Raw genomic sequence first — 20,130 nt, forward strand, 5'->3', positions numbered from 1 at the left:
TTACCCACATTCATGAAAGATTTGCATAAGATTTGTCTTTAAAAATACAGTCCCTTGTCTTCAATTAGTTCATCATATAAACCACAAGTAAAAGCGTCACTCACACAAATCTCCACGTCTCTACTTCCTGGTATGGATGGTCAGGATGTCCACACATATTGTAGCAAGCCCGGTGTGGTACATGGATGGAATTAAACCTGGCATTGTGAAACCATTTGCAGTATACTTGTAAGATAAATTGGGGAGCACTCCTCCGACGTTATGAAACCATTTACAGTATACATGTAGGATGAATCGGGGAGCACTCATCCTGCAATATATCAGTTCAGTTCAGTTCAGTTCAGTTTTTATTTCTGCATTTCAAAATCAATACAAATCAACAAATCAACAAAATACTTACATAGTCATTTACACAGCTAATATTCGTAACGTTTGGATCTTACATACATTTTCTTTTTTTTTTCAAGAACGAATATCATATATGAAAGGAAGCAATAGGAAATGATAAAAATGAAATGCAGGGGACCATCATCATAAGCTAAGCTTGACGAGGATGATGGACCCAGGTAAAGAGATACAGAAAGAAAATCTTGCCACTCACTGAGTGGGGGGTAATTGTGCAATGGGCTCAACGAAGAGATACATAAAGAAAATCTTGCCACTCACTGAGTGGGAAGTAATTGTGCGAAGGGCGTGCGGTGCAGTGCGGTGTGCATTGTGTTGGGATGAATCTTGGTTTGTACGTTGTGTAGAATATTTTGTGTATCAGTGTGATGAGGTGAATGTTACTTCAGTTATGGCCGTGAACTCATTGTTTAGGGTGTTTGTTGACCAGGTGGTATGAATATTTATGTGTCAGAAGTATACTGGATTATGAGGGTGTTTTTTAGTTCTCGTTTAAAAATGTTCAACGACGTACGTTGTTTTAAATTAGGGGGTAAAGAATTCCAAATATCTGGTCCATTGTGCTTTAATGATTTTTGAGTTAAAATGATTCTGGGGTTTTCGAGATGGTAATCGGACGACTGACGTGTTGGGTATGAATGAACGGTGAAATTTGGAGTGAAGAAGCCATCAAAAATTTTTGGAAGACAATTAAATGTATATTTATACATAAAAACAGCAGTTTGAAAGGTGTGAAGATCCTCAATTTTCAATGTTTTTAGTTGACGAAATAGGGGATTGGATGGGGATAAGTAACGGGAATTGGTAATCAAACGTACAGCACGTTTTTGGAGAGTAAAAATTGGATTAATTTTAGTTGAGCCACAGTTTCCCCAAGCGATATTGCAGTATGTGATATGTGGTAAGATCAATGCATTGTATAGAATAGTCAGGGAATTTTGAGAAATGAAGTTTTTCAGTCGATATAAAATTCCTACAGTTCTTGAGACAGACGTGTGGATATTATGAATGTGATCGTTCCAAGTTAAACTCGAGTCAATTGTGATTCCTAAGAATTTAGTAAATCTTACTTCAGTTAAAGATAATCCATCAATATTGATATTATAACTGCTGTTAATGTTCTGTGAAGCAGTAGGTTTGAAACGTATAAAATTTGTTTTAGAGACATTAAGGGATAATTTATTACATATAAACCATCGGGAGACTTTGTCTATTTCCGTGTTCAGAGTATTAAACAGTGTTTCAAGGTTCTCATGGGAGTAAAAAATATTAGTATCATCCGCAAAAAGTATAAATTTAAGAGTTTTTGATGTATTTATTATATCATTAATATATACAAGGAACAGTAGGGGGGCAAGAATTGATCCCTGGAGAACACCACATACAATATTAGAATTCGGAGATTTAGATGACTTAAATAGTACATATTGCTTTCTGTTGGATAAATAATCAATAATCCAAGAAAGTGCTAAACCACGAATACCATATCTTTTTAATTTGTAAATTAATATATCATGATCTATGGTATCAAAAGCCTTTGATAAATCCATGAAAATTCCTATAAAATGTTTTTTATTTGCAAAAGATTCAGTAATCTTATCTAACAATTGAATTATAGCTAAATCGGTGGAATGGCCCTTTCTAAATCCAAACTGGTTAGGTATAAGTAGGTCATTTACATGAAGAAAAATGTACAGGCGTTTATGAATAATTTTTTCCAGAATTTTAGAAATACTAGGTAATAACGATATTGGTCTATAATTTGTTAAAAGAGAAGGGTCGTCTTTTCTTTTGAAAATTGGAACTACTTTCGCAATTTTTAATGACTTTGGGCATATTCCAGAAGACAGTGAAAGATTGAAAATGTAAGATAAAGGTGTGGTTATTTGTTTGATGATTTTCTTCAGTATATAAACACTTATTTCATCATGGCCACTAGATCTACTTGGCTTTAATCTGTTAACAATCTCCAGTATTTCTTCCTCATCTGTTGGGGTAAAGAAAAGGGATTTGTCGCAGTTTGGTGGAAGAAATTCAGTAAAGTTTGAATGAACATGTTTGTTTTTTTATTTTTGAAGCTAATTGGGGGCCAATATTTACGAAGTATGAGTTAAAAGCATCAGATATTTCATCAGGGTTTATGAGTTCTTTGTTGTCATTATAAAAAACGGACCATGTTTCCTTATTATTTTTACCTGTTATTTCATAGTTTCCCATAAACCATTTACGTTATCCTTTTGATTATCAAACTTATCAGAATAATACATTTTACGAGAAATACGAATCAAATTACTGAGTATATTTCTATACTTTTTGTAATCTGTAAAATGTTTTGTATTGTGGGTAGTAATCGCCAGTTTATACAATTTATTACGGTTTTTTATTGAATTGATGATTCCCTTTGTAATCCAGGGATGTTTGTTCTTTCTGCGTGTTTTTTCTTAACTAAAGGAATGTTTTTTCGATAATAATATAAAAGTTTATCTAAGAAAATATCATAAGCTTTATCGGCGTTATTTTGAAGATACACTTCTTGCCATTCTTCCTTCACTAAATCAAGATTAAGTAATTCAATATTCTCGTCTGATTCTTTTCTGTACATTATCGGCCTGGGTTTTGAAATACTTTTGACGTTTTCAGAATAACGAAGAATAATGAATATCGGTAAATGATCAGATATATCATAATATAAAATACCATTAATGAATTTATTTACAGAAAAGTTATTAGAAAAAATATTATCCAACAAGGTTTTAGATGTTTGGGATATTCTTGTTGGGTTATCAATATGGGAATGGAAAGCATATGAAAAAAGAATAGTTTTTAATTTTACCGCTAAAGTATCTATTTTCGTCATGTCAATATTATAGTCGCCCATAATATAAATTTCCTTATTTTCTTGTGTAATCGTGTTGAGGCATTCGTCAAAATTTTCTAAAAACATTTCGGTTTTATGATTTGGTGGCCTGTATATAACACCAATTATCTTATTTTTCATTTTATCATTAATGATTTCCACAAACAGGCTTTCACAACCTTCAATATCAATATCAGTTCTTATTTTTACTCGCAATTCGTTATATATATATATATATATAGGGCTACCCCTCCCCCTCTACCTCTCTTACGATCAGAGCGAAATATTTTATATCTATCAAGGCTAAACAAATTTGGAGACGTGTGCCCTAGCCAAGTTTCAGTTATACCGATTGCGGAAAAGGGAAAATTTTGTAAAGAAAGAAGAAGTAGTTCATAATGAATCAAAATTTTTGTTTAAACTTCTAGCATTCCAGTGGAATAAGCTAAAATCTTTAATGGGGTTATAATTAGTGTCATCATTCCTATTTGTGGAATTACTACGGGAATTATTAACATGACTTGCAGTGGAATCAAGTGAAGATTTGAACATATTATTGAAATCCGAAATAGTGTAGTATTTACTGTGATTACTTATGATACCCTGGTCAGGATGATCGTTGTTATGAGTCATGAGGATTTGAGTGCAAAGTTGAGAATGGTTGTTCTGGGGCCATGTATTTTGTGTAGTACGTTGCAATGTCTGTGCGTGAATGTAAATGTGAGTGTGTGCATGTGTGGGGGTGTGCAGTGCATGTGCGTTGATAATAACAATAATGATACTGATACATTTTTACGTTATACAATAGAACAAATGTTACATCATATAGTCTCGCTAAATTTATGTCTACAAAAGTAAATGGAATCCTCCTACACTTAACGTTGGTGAGGTAAATTCGTATGCGTAATATGAAATAACAATGATTATAAAAGAAGACAAGGCGCTTCTATGGTAATAACAGAAATATAATAACTCCAATAATAGCATACGAACGAGGTGTTCTAACAGTTAAGGTAAAAAAATTAGATTGGTTGTTTTACAGAGTCATGCTGACAAGCCCCTTCGAACGTCTATGCATTTACGTAGAGATAGTTTGTGAAGGTGAGACATGAAAGAGGAATGTACATCTGGAGAAAAATTCTTGTGTCAAACTACAATGAAAGGGTTCACAAGTTTACAAGAGTGCAAACGGAACATTCTTGAGTGATTTATAACTGTGCACGGACACAGTCTTGACAAAAATAAAAAAAAAATTATGTTATACAATAGAATAAATTTTACATCATATAGTCTCGCTAAATTTATGTCTACAAAAGTAAATGGAATCCTCCTACACTTAACGATGGTGAGGTAAATTCGTATGCGTAATATGAAATAACAATGATTATAAAAGAAGACAAGGCGCTTATATGGTAATAACAGAAATATAATTACTCCAATAATAGCATACGAACGAGGTGTTCTAACAGTTAAGGTAAAAAAATTGATTGGTTGTTTAACAGAGTCATGCTGACAAGCCCCTTCGAACGTCTATGCATTTACGTAGAGATAGTTTGTGAAGGTGAGACATGAAGGAGGAATGTACATCTGGAGGAAAATTCTTGTGTCAAACTACAATGAAAGGGTTCACAAGTTTACAAGAGTGCAAACGGGACATTCTTGAGTGATTTATAACTGTGCACGGACACTGTCTTGACAAAAATAAAAAAAAAATCATTCTGTATACATTATCTACTGGTAGCTTAGGAAAATCCAGACCAATTGAATTTGTCCCGATCGTCAAAAACATCAGCCGTTTGTTTATCGTATACAAAATTTTTAGAATCTGATTTAAATGTAAGCTGGTATGTTGTTTGATTCGTCAGAAGCGGAAATAAATGATACTCTGCTGATCAATAGTGCTCTATGGGGAAGAAGTTCAGTTTAAACAAAAACAAAAAACAAAAACAAAACAAAACAAAAAAAAAACAAACAAAAAAAAAACAAACCAAGATGCGGCCAACTGATGTCATTGTCAATATCTAGGTTGAAAGGTAAGTGCAGTTTAGGTATAGATATGCACGTAAATAGAAAGTATTTCCGGTAATGCAGCGGCGCCGGCAGGGCCCGGCATTCGGACGAAAGGGTCATAACAAGATTAAAAAAAAAGAATATCTCAGTTGCTATTACTGAGTCATGCTGCTTAACCCCTGCTAACGACTGTGCACTAGCGGAGAGAAACTTTGTGCAAAGTTCATGCATTCTAAGTAGTAATATGACAATAATAAAATTATATTTCATTAAATCCAATGGAATGATGTGGTGGGTGTAAATCCACGAAGACCTCTTTAAGAAAGAGAAAAGAAATGTGTTAATTTTGGTTTAGCCCCTTTGACTTTGATTTGTTTTACGGGGGGGGGGAACAAATCAACGATAAAAGAAAGCTCTTCCACATAATAAAGACATTCGTCGTGGATTTGTGCTCAAACATGCGACAAATGATATAAAACGTTGTTCGTTGTACATGATTTTCTGCGTATTTCGTTGGTATACTGTACTCCCTTTGGCTATGTCATTTTAATGGCATTCCAAGATATAAGTGCATAATGTATCTATATAAATATACACAATAAGATTTGTATTATATTGGTACATTGCTGGAGAACACAGTAAGATTTGTTTGTGTTTATATATTGCAGATGTATCAACATGATTACAACGTCATACTGTGTTGGGGAGGTCAATAAATTAATGTATACGGCAATTTTGATTGTATACCTCGCTTTTTAACAGTATTGAGTACAGGCATAATCATACAGTAATCTACAAGAGTTACAGGGAGTTCTGCCACAATAACAAAAAAAAAAGCAGTATGCACGTTTTGACAAAATGGGTCCTATGTATTGGGCAGGACAATAGCATCCTTTACAATAATATCATTGTCTATTAAGGTAAAGTTTATCACATCAATTGACCAGATCATGCAGTACGATCTAATTTAAAGTCATTACAGCATTTTGGTAACTATACACAATGATCTATACATATGTTGAGCTTTTTTATCGTAGTGAAATTGTAGGGTGTGTTAGTTGTCTTATATAAATGCACATTTAAATAATAATTACGATTGTTTTCAGTCTTCGGTCTTATATCACGAAAATACATCGTAGTATAGGCATATATGAATGTCACAAGTGAATGTATCAATTGCAGTTTGAAACTGATGCATTATTGGGTTTCAAAAAAAGAGTTTACTACAAGTACTATCAATCTGTATATATCAAACAAATCAATCTGTATATGTATTATGTCAAACAGTAAATAATGTCATAAATTTCCACTGACCATGTTCACTCGATGATCAGGGAGTGAATGAGGGAACATGTGTAACTACTCACTTGAAGTTAAAGGGAATGCCTCCATGTTGGCGCCATTTCCCGGCATAAAAAAAACTCAATTTGGTCCCTTTTTTGTACATTTCTTGGACTTGATCCCTCCATTTTCGTTTTTCCTCCAGGTCACTCTGGGTGAGGTCGTCGACGACGAAGCATCGCTCATCCTTTAAGGCCTCCCGGGCACGACGCATCACATCTACCTTTTCTCGGTATGAGAGAAATCTAACTAGGATGTGCCTTGGACGGCCTTCAACCTTACGACCATCACGATGGGCTCGTTCCAGTTTCGTTTCCATCTCGAACTTGGATCGAAGTAAGCCTTGTATTTTGTTTCTTTATATGATTTTATGTGAATATAATTCATTTATTATTAGCAAAGGCAAGAGATAAGCTTCCATGGAGTTAAAGGACAAGTTCACCTTCATAGACATGTGGGTTGAGTGAATGCAGCAATATTAGTAGAACACATCAGTGAGAGTTTGAGCAAAATCAGACAATCGGTTCTAAAGTTATGAATTTTTGAAGTTTCTGCTCAGTCACGGCTGGATGAAAAGACTACTATAGCTTGTGATGTCACATGAGTACAACGATATAAAGAAAGAATAAAGAAAATTCAACATCTTTCCATTTTTCTCGCATAACAAAAGAACACTCGACTTCTCTCTTTCAGAAGGCAGGGGGAATAATATTACCCTTAACATACGTCAGTAGCAAGTCGAAGAAATGTCCACTTTATTCAAAAAGTAAAGTTTTGTGAAATTCTCTTTTTATTTTCCTTATATAGTTGTACGCATGTGACATCATACACTGTATAGTCTTCTCTTCCAGCAGTGACTGCGCAGATACTTAAAATATTCATAACTTTTGAACGGATTGTCCAATTTTCCTCAAACTTTCACTAATGTGTTCTACTAATATTGCTGCATTCTCTCAATCCTTATGTATATGAAGGTGGACTTGTCCTTTAAAGGGATGGTACAGTATTGGTGGAGATGAGAATTGGGCATTGAACTTTTTGTGAGATACCAAGAAAACACTTAGTAATAGTACAAAGCATACCATTTTAAAAGGAATTCAAAGTTATTTGATGAAAATCGGGTTTGGAATGACTGAAACATCCAAAAACAAAGTAAAACAAAGCGATCGTAATAAAGTGAGTGTCCCACACTTTAAGAATCGCTCTGTGTTGGATATCTCAGCCATTTCAAAAATCAATTGTCATCAATTGATGTTGAATTCCTCATGGAATAACATGCTCTTTCATATTTCATAAGAGGTTTCTCATTATCTAACCCAAAATGTAAGAAATCTAAAATTAGTTCTCAACCAAAACTACTTTAACGTTACACTCGATTAATAGGTTCAACTTTGTACCTTTACAGGTGCTATATTGCACCTTTCAGATCAGAAAGTTGCAATGTTGAACCTATTTTTCTCAGTCTACAGGACAAAGAGTACATTCAAGACAAAAAAAATACAATACAAAAAACGCTCTCAGTTTATTCTACAAGTACTAAACTATAAATGAAAATGATATGATTAATATCATGAATTCTTTTTCGTTTCCAAACTTTCATCGTTAATTATCATGTTTTGTAGTATCTTTTTTCTTAAAATTTCATGGTTACGTACGTTCCAAACTTTCATCGTTAATTATTATGTTTTGCAGTATCTTTTTTTCTTCTACATTTCATGGTAACGTGCGTCATCACGTTTCACAAATCTCGTTCACTGCTACACGAACTGTATATATTACGGTAATGGGTATGATATGGCTTATGATCGTGAGGAAAAGCATACTTAAATGCACAAAATATGTTTATATATAGATACATTGTATACACACTACATGTCTGTTCCGTCAGAACAAAAAGGCATCCAGAGTGAATTACATCAGTAAAGTGGTTGATAAAAACCATATTGTATAGCTGCGCCGCAGTCATTGAAATCTCTGGGAATTTACTGAGACGTCTTTTTTAAATGAAATTCTGCTTTACAGAACTTTTAGTTTCACACAGCACATTCAAATAAAGGCAAGATAGTTTGGCACTCTCATTACGCGCATTCGATCTCGTTCTTTTTATTCCTAAAACAAAGATTTACCAGCAACAATGAATCGTTCTTTTTGTTCCTCCGTGTGATTTAAAGGAGCTCACTTTACAGATTGTACCAAATATGCGATTCAAGGGGGTGGCTATTACAATGATAATGATAATAATGATAATACTAATAATAATAACAACAACAACAATAGTGATAAAATACATTTGCTTTCAGCAAAATTGCCCTCAAGGCACGACGCTGTTAGTCGATGTTATCTGCGATGTGCGTCCATATTCTTTTCTCCTCTATTGTTTAACCTAAAACTCCATATTAGCATCAATTCCATTCTTGACTTGTCCTCTCACTGACGTGACTCGAATATTGATACGAAAATCAACGGCGACATACAAAACATCGACCAGCCCTTCCACTTATTTGACTCGAAATATGTACGTACACATTGCGCATGTTTATGCATCATGCGTTATTGTGTATTTGATTATACAGAACCACATGACCTTGAGAGTTGTTAAAGTTGCAGAATGCTTACTGCATTATTGGCGAAACTAGTGTGGTGAGATACTCCCCCATCTGTCAAGTGTATTATAGGAAAGGCCTATTCCCTAACACATTCAATAACCATCATAATCACGGAAATTGAAATAAAGCCGAAAAAATATCGAAATACGAGTGATATTCTGAAGTAATATTGAAGACTTTTTGTTTTATTGCTTTCTTGAAACCACTGGCAATTAGCGAGATAATTACTTTAACGAAACACGATCAGTTTCATTCAAATCCGTGCAGGGAGTGGCCATTACGTAGTTGCGCAGTTTGACTGCGCACGAAGGCTCTATTTTTCGCGCAGAGTTGTTACAGGCATAGAACACTAGAAAGTGCTTGATTGGGTGTAGTTCTGTTAACATGTTTAAAACTCAGTATTGCAGACTTCCATCCCCTCGGAATTAAATTACCGTCAGACCTTGTCCAGTAGTAATCTGCATCTCAGTTTTTCTACTGATGCGCGATTGATATTGGATTTACAGGATGGAGAGAAAAATATTTTTTTTTGTCTGGTTTTCTGGTGTCATCAATTACAATCTGTTCATCGCTTTTTCTTCTGTAGAAGCCCACGGGACTTGTACGTATACTCTCTTCTTTCTATCTTAAACAATCACATGTAGCATTTCGTTACACAAACGAGAAATGCTTAGCAGATAATATTCTCATTTCAATTGCAAAATCCATAAGATGACATTCACACAAAAGAGAAATGCCCAAATCAGGTACGATAATCATTAAAATTTTGATGTTCAAAGCCCATTGATTATTTATACTAGCATAATATGAAAACAAAATACAACTGTAATCCGTTTCTTAGAAATTTACGTCCTGAGAAATTGAAGTTATGAGTCTTAACAAGTACAGCCGATTTGTGACACAAATGGGTATTTCAAGCATTACTGCAGCCACTGTGATAGGATAAGGTGCTATCATTGTAACCCCAAACTAGATAGGGCTACGGAAGTTCCTGTAACAAATGCATTAATTTTAATGCCCAATATCAAAGGTAGCACCACTGACTCACCGTCTATTTTCTGAAGGCTCCGTGGGGTTCCATTTACACTATCAATTTACTACATGAATTGAAATATAACAAAACCTTCAAAATTCAAGCTCCTCTTCAGATTTTCGCATAGACTTTTGGATTAAGGGAAATGTTTCAACTCTGTTTGATTGAAATAGCTCAAAGATTGCAGTCTTTGGTAAGGTACAATAATTATATAGAGGATTGTGAAACAAAATTACTAGACGTTTGAAGAAGAAAATAGGGAAAATATATCGAAAATAAAAAGAGAACTAATTTACTTTTTCCTGTAATAGAAAGGTTTGTTGTTGTTGCGCAGCCAGCAAGATTTTCTCGCATCGACTGTATCTGCCAATTACTTTATACTCTTATCAAGGCATACACCAGTTGACTTGCATTTTTTTCTCTTCTCAAATCTCATCCAGACTTTGCTGTAAACTGTTTGGGGAAGCCACTACAGCAGGAGATATTGTGTAATGAAACCTGTCTTGCCAACGGCGATACTTGGGTTTTCCAGGCACCTCATGGACATCGACTTCTCTCTGAAATTAAGTCTGCTAATCACTCAGTGATTTGGATTCAATTTCTGGATGAACTCTCCGATAGATCGTATGTGACTCCGATCACGGAGCACACAAAAACATCCCCCTTTTTATCACTGTCCCATCAGATAAAGCTACAGATAAAGCATACGTTCATTAACAACCCAGTGGCATTCAAAACAAACGTTACATGTTACAAGGGTAAGTATACAATTTCGTTTATACGACTGTGGATAAAATTTTTTTCATACAAAAAAACAGTCGAACAAATATTTTTTTTAACTCTAGGTAAGATTCAATTCTATGTCAAAGCTTGATATGCAAGTCCAGGGCAAACACTTCATACTTCAAGGTGTTTAGATATGAATCGATCTGCTTTCGCTCTCTGTGTCACACATTTTCCCTCTGAAGAATTAGTTTGATTCTACATGTATTTGATTTGATTTAGTGATTTATACCCTGTATGCCTTTTTTTTTTCAAATAGGCCTCCATTAATTTTGTCCAATTTCATTAACATGGTACAAAATATCATATATCATATACGATTCTTAAAGTCCGATGAGTATACAGTAAACAACTTGCAATATAGTCATGGTTTGAGTGTTTTAAACATAATGCACTTGTTCGGTTGTAACGACATTTCGATATAACGGAAAAAATTGTCGTTCAAGAGACTTCGGTATAAAGGGAGTGCACTGTTTTCTTGTTTTTGCTGTTTTTTCTGTCTGTTATATTCTTGTGCAGAGGTTAACCAAACAAGTCTTACGACTGAAATCTTAAAGTTTTCGTAATTCTTCCTCTTTGCTTATCTATTTTCTTTGAAGGAGAGGAATCGGGAGATTATTATCTTTCAGGTGAGTAAAGCAGCTGAATGACTTTGAGCATGTCGAGTCCTATTTTTCTGTTTGACACCCTTTTCATTGTCCTTGCACAGCCGGTGCTTATGCCTAATTTTGCTTCTATGCTGCCATAAATTTGAAATGATTATTTTGGTCACATTCGTTACGAGTGAGGGGTCACGATTTCATTGTAAAATGAACATGTCTTCGGAATAATTAAACTTTTTCAATTTTGGATTGGTGAAACTTTGAAATAACGAATCTTATTTGATTTTCGGATTAACGAAGCGTAGAAATGACGAATCTTGAGAATAGCTAACCTTCGGAATAACGAGCATTGAGAATAAGGAACCTTTGAAATAACGCATTTTTGTAAAAACGTGAACTGCGACCGATCTTAAACCTCACAATCGAAACATGTGTGTACAAACTAGGTATGAAAGCCCAGACACATTTAAGCTGTCTCTGAAATGTGATATAGAAATAAAAATCAATGAGATAGTGTTTATCGCATTTGAGACTGCTTTGTAGAGTTTGATGAGTATTTAATAAACAACATGCAATACATGGATGGTTTGTGTGTTTTCAACATAATGCATTTGTTTGGTTGTAACGAAATTTAGATATAACAACAGACAATATTGTGGGTCCCAAGGACATCGCTATAACGCGAGCGCACTGCCCTTTAGTTGTTTAAATCTTTCTCCTAAATTGTTGGGCAGAGCTTAACTCGACAAGTCTTTCGACTAAGATCTTCAACTTTCGTAATTCTTACTTTTTTGTTTCTTAACAGAAATGACCGTTTCTCCTAGATCAGGTGAGTGAAGTAGATAAACGACTTTCAGCATGTTAATTCCTATTTCTTCTCTATCGCTGACTTCCTTTTCATTGTCTATACGCAGCTAGTGCTAAGACCTGGTTTGCTTCTACTGCCCTAAATGTGAAATCATTTATTAAACAACATGCAATATATTGATGGTTTGCGTGTTTTCAAAATAATGGAATTGTTCGTTTGTAGCTTATAATTTCGTTATATCGAAAGAAAATTGTCTTTCCCAAGGGCTTCGGTGTAGCAGGAGTGCACTGTTTTGTTGTTGGTTATATCTTTCCCCTCCATTCTTGTGCAGAGATTAACTTAACACATCTTTCGACTAAAATCCTTAAACTTTCATATTTCTTTCTGTTTAATTATTTTCTTTGTAGGAGATGAAAAGGGCGCTCCTTCAGGTAGGTGAAGCAGATGAATGACTTTCAACATGTTAAGTCCAATTTTTCTCTCTGACATCCTTTTCATTGTCCATACACAGCCAGTGCTCATGCCTGGTTTGCGTCTACTGAGGTATCATATGAGGTGGGGAGGGTGGCCCGGTTCGAATATAACTGGACAATCTCCGTGACGAATCTCTAAGTAAGTATAGGCCTATGAATGTATGTAAGTAAACACACAGCCGAAGAATGTCGACTAGAGTCGCTTCGATGCGCAATATTCGCTGACCCGTATTATTTGTAGATTTCGAATGTACCGGGGGGGGGGGGGCAGCGAATTTTACGGCCCACTAATAAATGCTCACCCTCCCTGGTCTTAAAGTGATGGCAAGTGGTGCAAATTGATTTGTCTCGAATATTACAAGTAATATTGATACCATAATTATATACGTAGTTAATATACTTAAATGCGCATTACAAATATGAGTCATGATATGCACAATTCCCTCCTTTTAATGTGAAGAGGGATATATCATACACTACAAAAAAGCAAAAAAAAAAAGTGAAGTTATGCTTGCTGCCGCGACATTTCCGAAGAAAAATAGTCTTCTTGAATTTCTGCTGTTTTAACTCAATTTCATTATAGATATTTTATCTTTCTTCGTCAAAAAGATCCCTTGATATACCTGAATGACGTAACAATGTGGATCGTAGTTGGTTTTGTCATCATACTCCCTGTCGTTCTGCTCATTGCCTGGAAAAGGTGAGCCTTTAAAAAAATATCATATTTCTCTTTTATCTGTTTTTTTTTTATTCATTATGTTTATATGTATTAGCAAGAAACAGTGCATCTTTATAAGGAGAATCTCTCTATAACACGCACTCTATCTTAAACAGTGTTAAGTTCAGACACATACATCTCCTACGCAGCTGACAAATATACATGCACAAGATAATTAAAATCTAAAGTTTTTTTTTTGATATTTTTAACGGAATATACAAAGTTCTGTGTCAAATTTGACTTGCATTTTATCGACTGGTACACATAAACCGAAGAATAACAACATGATGTTTATATATATATATATATATATATATATATATATATACATATATATATATATATATATATATGACGAGTTTATTCGCGAAAGGGGCTAGATCCACGTTTAGTACTTTAGAGAAAAACTGGTTTGTTTGTGAGAATTTGTACACAAGTGTATGGAAAATCAAAATCTAATTTCACTATAGTTTCTATTCAAATGTTTGTCTGGATTTGAAATTTTCACTGTAACTAACTCAAATGGGATTCTGTGCAGTGATGCTAATAACTCAATTTTCATCAAAAATGGATCTAACCCCTTTTGCAAATGAGCTCTTCATATATATATATATATACATATATTACCATTACGAGAAGAAGCATATACAAACATAAATCTGCGAAAAATGGAGGTAACTACTCAAAACACTATATACTTATTTTATGTGGGTATACCTCAGAGGGAAGGGCAAAAGAGCCTACAACTATAAAGTACAAAGAGTGCGGGGAAATGAGGAAAGAGTGAACCAAAAAAAAGGAACACAGAGAAGTGGGGAAAATGAAACGGAAAATAAGGGGGAAACAGATGAGACAGTTAAAACAAAAAAAAGGCTACATCAATGCATATTATATATCGATGGTCAAAACCCACAGAGACTATGATTCATTTCAGGACAATGTGACGTAAAAAGCGACGACGAAAGTGGATAGGGAACTGCTAGCAGCGGAGCTGACCTTCTACTCAGTGAAGTCATGTATAGAGTAGGCAATAATGAAGATTGGAATTGGAATGCTTGAAAATTGGACAAAGCCTAGGAAGAAACAATGCCGCCCTACTGGAAAGAACACAGTGTCCCACAGTGTGTTCACAGCGTGGCCACTCAGTCGACTATGTAAAAACGATCGAATTTAACAGCGTGGAGATGATTTCACACTGTGTTTGGTTTTCAAAGAGTGTTCACGGCGTAATATTCTGTGTCGCACTGTGAATTGGTGATTGACAATGTGTTCACACTGCTAAAACGCTCGAATTTAGCAGTTTGAAGAGATTTCACACTGTAATTCTCACACTATGGGACATTGTGTTCTTTCCAGAAGGGCGTGCATAGCAGAAACATGAGAACAAAATCGACTTGTTTCTGTGTTTATCGTGTATAAGACTTCAAAAGAAACAGTTTCAATCTTTTTTTTAAGGGAGTCATTGAAGGTGCATTTTCCATGTCCATAAAAAGGGAGATCCAGAATCTTGGATCTGTTTGAATTAATGTCTGCTTAGCAAGGGTGAATAAAATGCATTTCAGGTTTTAGTTAGATATGTCAAATTACAATGAAACATAGAGTTCAAAATAGACGGGCTGCGGTTTTTTGTATAACTGTACGTAAATTGCTGTAACTGAAATAAACTCAATCTCTTATTTTTAAAAACATTATCATATAAAAAAAGAAACAAAGAAGCTGTATGCGAACGTGAAGAGGCATTACGATTCGAAGAGCTTTCTTGTAACATTAGACGGTATCAAATTATGTTTCATGCGTGTTTCCTCATACTAATAATTAAAGGTAATAACATCAAGGACGAATAGAGTATACATAACGAATGTTGAGGGATAGATAATTCTATAAATAAGAGAAGTACATTAACAACACCTCTAGTATTCAAAATGATTTTACAAACATTATCAATACGAATTTTTATTTTCTTTAATAAAACAAACACGAAAAAGTAATATGTGAAACACTTTGGAGACATTGGCACCCAAACAAATATCCATATCTAAATTATCCAAGATGTACTGAAAAGCGTAAACTTGGAAGGTGTTTTCTTTTATTTGAATTTAAAAAGAACTTATTTGCTCGTAATCACTAACATAAATTTTATAACTCATAATAAACGGTGTTCACAAGAGTATTTGGGTCATAAAGGGGAAAATGCATTGAATCGTTGGCATAAAGTATGAATGATAACACATTAGAGGAAGCACAAACTCATTAATATGGACAGTAAACAAGAGCGAGTCCAATGAGCTACTATGTGGCTTTGTCTCTGATAATCATCAGTGTTCCGTTTAAAAAACACACAAAAAATAGTTATTGATAACGATCAGTTAGGTAACTACTGAACCACTCCAAGGCCTTCTCACGCATACCGTAGCTGGGCATTATTATGGTTTTTAGAGTCGAAGACCTCGGAGAAGTCCAAGAAGATACCAATCAAATCCGGGTTATCTAAACGGTGTGCGACTTTATCAACAAATGTGACCCGCTACAACAAAATGATTCTAAAGTCGGGCGAGGTCGATTATTTGACAATTGCATGACAAAATTCCCTAATCTTTCTGCTTTAAATTGATATATAACTCATGTTGTGAAAATAATCGGCTGCAGAGATATCGATGTTTAAAAGAGAGCATGTCGAGACGTATGGGAAATCACAGTTTCGAAAAAAGCGCCCTGAAAGTTTTCCTTGCGACGCAATCGCGATCAAGGGACACGCAAGTCAGTTTTCACCTACGGACAATAGAAGGTAAACCCTAGCAACCCCCGAAATGCTCATTCAAGCACAGCGTCGGTGGTCTCCTCACCGACCAATCAGTGACCAGGATGCCAGGAGAAGCGGCTGGGCATAGCGCACCCCGCCCGCACACTCCAGTCGACTAGGCAGTGTGCGAGCTTCACGCTTCGGTTAGCAGCAAGCAGCAAACTGACCAATGAGATCACTCCGGTCGTTGTTAGGGGCGGAGCCTATCTGTGGCGCTCAATCCAAATTTTTGAACCAGTTTCTGCTTCATTGAAACGCCAAAAAACATGGCCCAGAAAAACGCTATTTTTTGGTCTTTCCTTTCATCATTTTGCTTCAAAATTTCGACAGATGATAGAAGACATGTCAGACTCCAATAATATGTCAAAATCAGAAAATCGTAAGTTTTTACCAATTGTGATGCTCTGACTTCAAACTCGATTTTCACGGCTTCGACCGTGCGCGACTTTAGGACCTTTTGTTGTAGCGGGTCACAAATTCAATACACGTGACATGTGCTATGTCTTTCTAGAAAGCCAAACTTGGAGTCTTTAAGAACACTTTTTTACAAAATCCCCCTTTCTTTTATATACAATTTCCTCCAAGAGCTGATACAAACAACATAGACCTGTAATTACTAATCTAACATATCTTCACTCTTAGATATAAGAGTGTATAACTTGATGTATTGTCATTTGTTCCGGATACAGACCATTTAACATTGACGAATTGAAAACGATCCGCAATAGAAAATATGACATCTATTTTTAAAATGAAATTACTTTTATGTCACCATATCCCGCTGTTTTTTATTTTTCAAACCAAAATTCAATATCAATAACCTCATAGGTAGTGGTAAGAGTAAAAGATTTAGAACACAGAATATACTGATTAAAGAAATCAGAAAAAAGCTTATCAGTGTATTGGGAATTTCTTGAGGGAGGTTCTCTCCAACTGTATTAAAGCATATATTATAAGTATTTGAAATATTCATATCTTATATCAGAAACTGAAAGGTGAAACTCACAAAATGTTGAATTTTTATAAGTGACACTTTTAACACACACCAGCTGTTATTTCGTTGCTTTATTTTGATGTTTAGATATGCAGAAGGGCACGTTTTCATTCAATGTTTACACTTTAGACGCTGTTCTACCTATCATCATTGTATAGGTTGATGTACAATAATATATTTGAAAATAAATTGGACATGTTTTAATTTTCTGCCATTTTTCCCCATTTGCGCAATAATAGATTTTGGTGTGCGGAAACTTCAAGTCAGTCGAATGTAAACTCCGATAGAGGACAGTTGCAACTGTATCCTGTAGACACTTTAACCAGCTTCATACATGACACAAGAGATCCTGTGACGTCACAAGACACCAGTACTGATCCCAATACAGTGGGTCGTTCTTTGTCTCAAGTTCCGGGCAACGAATCCGGCGACGTCATAACCTCACCAGACTACGCGCGTCACATCTTCCAGAACACATCACAGGTAGTGGTGAAATGCCTTTAATATTCCAGAGTTTCCACAGTTGCCAAGTTTAAAACATACAACTCAACCCTTCTCTTCAAGCTTCGTAAATGTATAAATAATGTCAATATTTCGCTATTGCTTTTCACATAATTAAGATAAAGTTGAATTGGTTCCCTCTACAAACTGCTAATTGCGCTTGGAATCCTAAAATGTAAAGAGAGAAAAGACTTAATACAATTATAAAGGAATATTCCAAGTACATCACATCATTTTGAATAGTGTTTGTATAATAAGTTTTAAACTGAGCAAGGATTTCTAATCAACGAGGCTTCGAGTGTAGAAGAGTTTTAAAGTATTCAAAGTAAACTAATAGTGTCTACAGCTACCTTCCCCCGGGACACCTCCCAACCCCCACTCCACACCAAAAACGTACTCATAAATATTTATAAAGGCTTATTACAGTTTTTTCTTCCCCCCGAACTGAGTTATATCAAACATGCAGAGTTATATATATAGTTCAGACATCGGCATCATGATGCAGATATCCCTATCCATCAATAACGTATTCATCATCAAGAAATATGCATATCTATTGCTCCAATGCATTATAACATGGAAAAGAGAATCCAAATAAAAAGAACCACAAAATATCATATCATTTATCACTGATGTTTCATTACACTGTTACAAGAAACGTGTACAATACGCGATGAAACATGGCTATTTGACCAAAACATACGAGGTAAAAAATCGCCAAACCTATTATAGATACTTATTCCTCATTCTCTGTCACTGTATGTCTCCAGAGATACCTGTGTCATTATGAGATTTATCAACTCTGGACTTTTACGAGTCTTTCTTTAATTCTTAATTTATCTTTAAAGAACCATGGTTATAAAACGGAGGCGAACAGCGAGAGAGATGTTACAAGTTCAGCGGACACTAGGTCACGATCCTTCAATGACGTCATACACCAAGATGATAAAGGCGTTTCTGAGAAAGCAGCTAACGAGATAGAACTTTACATGGACATGCCAGGTGTTGTGAAGAAGCAGATGGGCGTTACATTTGTTCAAGCCAAGGATAACAGTACAGATGAAGAGGATACGGATGAAAATGGCTACATGTTTCCCAATGTCAATCTGTCCGAAGTTACGACATGCCAACCTCAAACAAGTCGAGCTACGATGAAAGCTTTTGACAGCGACGATGTCCGATCCTGCGATAACCCAACTCGCGACGACCTAGGAGCTGCTAAAGGTGATAACAATCTTCAATCGTCAATCTATCAGGAAATTCCCTGCATAGTTGACCAATCCACAAACAGCGACAATGTCCAATCCTGCGATAACTCAACCAGCGTAGAATTATCAGGAGCTGCTAAATGTGACGCTAATACCTCTGGAAACCTTCAATTTGCAATCTATCAGGAAATTCCCTGCACTTGTGACCAATCCCCATCCATTCCTGAAGCGCAATACCACCAGAGGGATATTGGTGGCAATGAGATAGGCCTTTCGGCCTTAGACCTGAATGATCCCTTTCATTATCAATCTATCTATGTAGGCAGGTCAAGACAAGAAGGTGAGGTGGATGAAAATGGCTATCTGGTTCTCGATGTCGAAACAAAATGTGAGGTGGATGAAACTGGCTATCTCGTTCTTGATGTTCAAACGAATTCAGGTGAAAACATAAATTATTACAGACCCAGTAGAGGAGGATAAAGAGGTTGACTCGATTGAATCGATCCTATATTGATGCCCACCTGGGTGTATTCAAAAACCATGACAAGCGTTTGCCTTCTGGAATAGAATTGCAAGGTAGTAAAAGAAAATAATTAGGTTCGCCAAATCATATGCTCACCGATAACATTCAATTACACGTCAACGAATGAACAAGATGTTCATTGCCACTGATTGACAAATTGCCCTAAATTGCCTTAAATAATTACTGAATTGATCATTTTTTTTTTCAGTATTGACCATGATAAAAGTCACACAGACGTACATACTCGAGCAGGATTCAAACCTGCGACCTCCTGATCTCCGGAAAAGCGTCGCGACGTCTCCACTAGACCACCGAGCTTGGCTACTAATACAACACTAGGTTTATGCCAAGTATCACAACAATGAACACATTGAAGCATCTTATCTTTTGAGTAGTGTCGCAAGGAACGTTAGTGGTACGTACCATGATTGTAATGTTTCACATCTTATTTGGGAAATTTCACGTCTT

The 20,130-nt window shown here is 35.4% G+C and overlaps 1 protein-coding gene across 1 annotated transcript in view; it reads left to right on the forward strand.

Moving 5' to 3' along the window:
* Nucleotides 1-19,619, forward strand: part of LOC139741947 (uncharacterized) — a 115,241-nt gene extending 95,622 nt beyond the window's left edge. The window contains exon 3 of the mRNA XM_071652515.1: nucleotides 18,780-19,619. Coding sequence (XP_071508616.1) covers nucleotides 18,780-19,619 — 840 coding nt within the window. The remainder of the gene's footprint in view (nucleotides 1-18,779) is intronic.
* Nucleotides 19,620-20,130: the final 511 nt, after the last annotated feature.

Source organism: Diadema antillarum, unplaced genomic scaffold, assembly GCF_040938485.1.
Source record: "Diadema antillarum isolate AM-2024a unplaced genomic scaffold, OU_Dant_1.0 seq00000965_RagTag, whole genome shotgun sequence".
Classification (NCBI taxonomy): domain Eukaryota; kingdom Metazoa; phylum Echinodermata; class Echinoidea; order Diadematoida; family Diadematidae; genus Diadema; species Diadema antillarum.